This window comes from Amphiura filiformis, chromosome 4, assembly GCF_039555335.1.
Source record: "Amphiura filiformis chromosome 4, Afil_fr2py, whole genome shotgun sequence".
NCBI lineage: Eukaryota > Metazoa > Echinodermata > Ophiuroidea > Amphilepidida > Amphiuridae > Amphiura > Amphiura filiformis.
Genome location: NC_092631.1, coordinates 34,376,553 through 34,382,032, shown reverse-complemented (window position 1 = coordinate 34,382,032; position 5,480 = coordinate 34,376,553). Strand labels below are relative to the sequence as shown.

Genomic DNA, 5,480 nt, shown 5'->3' with positions numbered 1-5,480 from the left:
AACATAATTCCTGGGTATTAAAACCAAACCTTTTTAAAATCCTAAGCATATACAACCGACGATTGGTTTTGGACACAATTTCAGCAATGTTTCTATCCCATTTGAGGTTGACCTGCATCCAAATACCCAAAATTTTTGCCTCAGAAACAAAGTTGAGAGGAATGTCATTGATTTTGATAACATTATTGGGTGGATTCCTCTTAAAGCAGACCTGCAGGGCTTGACGTTTCAAAGGGTTAAGTTTCAGATTATTATTGGCAGACCATTCACTGAATTCATCCAAAACATCTTGAATTTGGCTGGATTGGGGATGGATACAGTTCTCAACAATTGTTAAATCATCAACATATTTCCAACATTTTGTTTTGGGCACACTACTTGATACAGCATCATTGATTATAATCTGAAAGCCTATTGGGCCTAGTTTTGTACCTTGTGGGAGACCTCCATTAACAGTTTTGTAATCAGAAAGAACATGTTTATAACGAACACACGGTTGTCTGTTGCTGACAAAGTCAGACAACCATGGCACAATAGACTCACGGACCCCCATATGGATAAATTTCTCCATAAGCAGAGTATGGTCGATCAAGTAAAATGGTTTTGAGAAATCCGTGAGTACCACTGTGCCAACGTTGCTGGCCTTGTCAGCACCTTGATGAAGAAAGTGAAGCATGCTAATTAAATAATGTGAGGTTGACACACCTTTGACATTACCAAATTGTTGGTGGTCAATTTTATGACTTACATCTTCTAAAACCCACTTGGATATAAAACCCTCCCCGATTTTTGCAAAGCAGTCAGTAAGTGAGACAGGACGTAGCTTCTCAATGCTTGGTGGGTTTGTTTTTGGTATTGGAACTACAATGGCCTTCTTCCATTGAGAAGGGACAACTCCCTCAATGAGGGAGGTGTTCAAAACCTCTGTTAAGGGAACACTTAGCTCATATAGGCAAATTCTTTAACCAACCTTGGAGGGAAGCCATCCGGCCCACATGGTTTACTCCGATTTACCTTGCTGAGCTCAGCATACACGTCCCAAGGATATAATTGAGGTGGTGAGTTGTAAGCAGGTAAATAAGAAGGAAGCTTTGTGTTATCCAGAGGATTGATGTTGGAAGACACACTCACAAACAATTCATTGATGCTGTTAGCAATACTGACATGATCAGAATTCTGAATACCGTGGACATGTATGTTGTGCTCAGACTTTGTATCATTAGTCATGACTTTAATTTGTTGGCGCCATTTACGTGGGTCCTTATGTTGTAAATTCCTGACAGAGTTAGCGTGATAGTTAATTTTAGCTTTAGCAATTTCACGTTGAACTTTATTGCGAAGTTGACCCCATTGAGTTTTGTCTTCAGCCAGAAAGGCTGCTTGGCGTTCCCGAATCAATTTTTTAATTCGGGGGGTAATCCACTTTTTATCATTATCATGGTTCTTTACTGTGACATGTGGGAAGAATGACTCCATTGCACTGTTAAGCTGTTCATAAAAAGCATCCACCTTTTCCTGCATATTATTGGCTTCAAACACATTAGACCAGTTTTGATCTTGAATCCAGGTGCCAAACTCCCTGATTTGGGAATCTTTAAAGGTGCGAACAACTCTGACAGCATTTTTATGCTTGCGAGTGATGGAAGGATTGGGTTTCCAAACAATGCATATGTGGTCACTCTTACCCACAGGTGACATAGGTAATGGATCTGAATAAAATTTACTAAAGTCAGTCTTAATCAAGTCCAGTATAGCTTGTTCACGAGTAGGAAAATTTATAATTTGTTTTAGATTGTACGATCTTGTTATCAGAGTAATGTTCATTCTATTGAAATCACCTAAGATGGCAAAACTAATGTCCGGATATTTAACATGTAACAAGTCCATTGATTCAAGTAGGTGTTGCCGAAGAAGATGTTGATTGGGGGAGTCGGTGGTGATGTACACTGCACAAAGTGCTATAACAGAAACATCCCTCGGTAACATTTGAGGTTCAAGCAATACCCAAACACACTCAAGTTCATCAGGGACTGTTATATCTGTAATATGCATGGCAGATATGTGTGATCTAACATAAACCGCAACGCCGCCACCTTTACTTGTATCACGACACTGGGAGAACAGATTGTAACCACTAATTGACGACATGGAGCAAGGTAATTCTGGATGAAACCAAGACTCTGTGATTACTCCGACATCAATGTTCTCAAGTTTAAGCATGGTTTCCATCTCATCCATCTCAGGAAAATCATATTTGCGGGGGATTGACTGTTCAGCAACACATGCAATAGGTGTTAAAATTCTTGGTCTACAAACGGTAGTCAAATCAGAATGAACTCCGGAATCAACACTGGCACTGGGGTCTAAGACAATGTTACTGTCAGAAACGTAATCTTCAAACTGGTATGCAGTTATAGGTCTGTTATGTGAAACATGCACAGGAATCTTACGATGAATATGGGAACCTGCTCTGCGACCTCTATTGCGTTTCTGTATGCCAAGTTCTTTAAGTGTACATTTCACACTAGATGTTACTGCTACAGAATTATCTTTAAGTCGCCAAAGTTCATTGCGAGTATAGCTAATGAGGGGCTGTTTATTGTCATTATGAGGGCTATAGTGTTGGGTTGTTGTGCTAACAGAAGATGCTGAAGTCCAACAGTTTGTGGTACTCTGGTTCAAAATTCTGCAGTCTGGTATGCAAGGTAAACAATCACCAGGGTTCCAAATTCTGCAGTTAATATGGTGGATTTCTTGTCCATGATAAGCTTCAGAAATTCCAATTGTTGGTTCAGAGGCAGCATTTTCTGACTGGATAGCAACATTATTATGATACTCACTGACTCCATGGTATGTAGATATAAAGTTGATGATGCAAAAGACAAAATATTTGGACAAAAACAGAGACAGGATACAACATATTGGCAGCAGCTGCAACAGCGCCCTCTTTGGAACAACCTCCCGCTTCCCATCATAGAAGACCGTTCTTTTGCGATCTTCACAAATAAATTGTTCAGTAAAATATAAAGTGTTTCTATATGATTGCTAATTTTCATTTTGTGTTTTGCAATTTCCTGCCATAGTTCAGTAGTTTGTATTGCGCCATCATTATTTTTTGGAAAAAAAACGCATTAGAAATGCTATGCTAATTATGTATAGGGTTGTATAGGGGGTGTATGTTTGGTAGGTGTGTGTATAGGTCATTGAATCTTTTCTTTATTCAGGAACGCATCATCAAAGAAGGGATCAACATAGCGCCTGGTAACTTGGAGAAAGTCTTGGACGAACATCCTGCAGTCAGTAATGTCATGGTGAGAAGATGCATACTGATGAACATCACATAACTATAAACTGCCCTTTGTATTGCACTGGCCGTCGAGAGCGACGTTATTGCTTTATTTTCAGTGCGAAGCTTATAAAGAATTTTTTGTCATTGTCGCTGCCCGCTCTCAGCGACTTGCGTCAGACATGTTACAGGTTATAATAGGGGCGGTTTATAGTATAATTTGGTGTTCGTCTCTTTGCGTAAATTATGACGATTAAGCCTAACGTTTAGACCTACTATAGTAATGCAATAACTCAGTAACCCTGGCTGAAAGTAATTCAAATTTTTCACAATTTTGTCTTGTTGACTATGAACTCACACAATTCCCTCTTCCACCTGAATTCAATTGTAATCCCTTTGAAAACAATTTCTCCCCCACCCAATCATGCATGTTTTGTCCAAAATTTCAGTTTCTATACAGTTGACCTAGCCATGCTAATGTCGAATTTTAATTTAATTAGGTTGTAGGAGTTCCTGATCGACGGACTTCTGAAGAAGTGTGCGCCTGTATCAGGTAAAAAAGACGTTTAAAAATTGCCCAACCGTGTTTACTATACATCATATTTGAACCGAGGAAAATCATTATTTACTTTGTTACCCTGTCGTTTATGACGGATACATCATCTTACTCGACTTTTTGCTTACGTCTATTCAATAATAAATATTCATACTTTGTTTGTTTCGTATGTTTTGTTTTTCTTTTTGCTTCATCTTTTCTTTTTCATAGGCTTCACCATTCTGCTAAAGTTACCTCAGATGAGTTGAAGGAATTTTGCAGAGGCAAGGTGGGTCTGTGTTAGAAAATAATACTGGAAATGTGCGCATGCTTTGAATCTTCTGATTTTAAAACAGTTATTATTTAAATATATGAACAATATAGTGACGATGTTTAAAATGAGAATTATTTTTAATGTAATAAGTTCTTGTGTTTAGGTATCCGATTTTCTTGTTCCAAAGTACATACTCTTCATGGAGGATGCCTTTCCAACAACGGAGACGGGCAAAGTAAGTAAAATGTTAGACTCTTTATACTCAAAGTATATTGAAATATGCATGTCTTTGTTAAACTTAGTTTAAATGGTTGCTGCGTGCGAAGACACACCTGATCATTCGTTGGAGCAAAGAAATTGAACTGATCACAGCCGACAATAATAAAATATAAATATAGACCTTCAACCTTCGACTAAAAATGATTATTATCTATTTGTACGTTTTTGTATTTAGTTTGCCAGAATGAAGATTGCTGAACAAGCTAAAACGATACTTGGATTATAGGACTATCGGTGAATAAAATTGATTTAAACAGTCCGGTCCGACTGCCTGATCAGGAAATACTGCCGAGTCAGGCAGCATGTTGCCCGCGCAGGCAACACAGGCTTTGGTATCCCTTCCGAATTTGACAAACTAAGGACTAAATTGTTCATGGTGATTTTATAAAAGATCGGTGGAAATTTTACTTTGACAAACATGAGCTACATGTAAGTTGACAATTTTTCACCGGGCGAAAAAATATTCCACCGGGAGGAAAATAATTTATATAACCAAACAATTTCTAACGATTTTTTAAAAATTTGATTTAAATATTCAAATTACCTTTATTTTAACTAAAATTGATGAAGAAATACTACTGATTGTACAGGGTGTCCCAAAAGTCCCTTAACAGTGTGAATTTGCCATAACTTGCGTTGGGTTAATAGTGTTGTTACAAAAATTGCACAGTATGTAGATACTTCTTTTAGAAATGTTATGATACCAAACATGGCTATGTGGTCATGACCCTTTGGCATGAAATTAATGGATATCTACCGTACCGTAAAACCCACTTTTATAAGCGCAAAATAAGTCTCGTTATTTGAGACGTGAACACGATATAACGTGTTATCATTTTAAAATCTGTTTTGTTTAATTTGGCTGTGTTTGTTTGATTGTTTGTTTGTTTGTTTTCAATGCGTAATCTTCATTTTCTGTTTTATCTGGGGTTTACATGGAAACTGCTTAAGATCTTTTCTGAGGATTCGATGAACAGTTGTACGCGGTACGTTGTTCTCCATATAGAAAGTCGACGTACTGATCGCCTTGGGCTTTTCGCCACCGCTCTTCGTATGAAATCAATGTTTGTAGCCGATCTTCCTGTTCTTCCACGTCCTGCCCTAAG

At 37.9% G+C, this 5,480-nt stretch overlaps 1 protein-coding gene and 1 long non-coding RNA gene across 2 annotated transcripts; one reads left to right on the top strand and one right to left on the bottom strand.

Annotated features, from left to right (window-relative positions):
• Positions 1-939: 939 nt before the first annotated feature.
• Positions 940-2,238, bottom strand: LOC140150152 (uncharacterized). The gene has a single exon (XM_072172155.1). It carries the CDS (start codon positions 2,236-2,238, stop codon positions 940-942), a length of 1,299 nt encoding a protein of 432 aa, XP_072028256.1.
• A 1,833-nt stretch (positions 2,239-4,071) lies between these two features.
• On the top strand, positions 4,072-4,830 carry LOC140149798 (uncharacterized). The gene is made up of 3 exons (XR_011858732.1): positions 4,072-4,110; positions 4,259-4,330; positions 4,550-4,830. It is a non-coding gene; the product is annotated as an uncharacterized lncRNA (long non-coding RNA).
• The last annotated feature ends 650 nt before the right edge of the window (positions 4,831-5,480 follow it).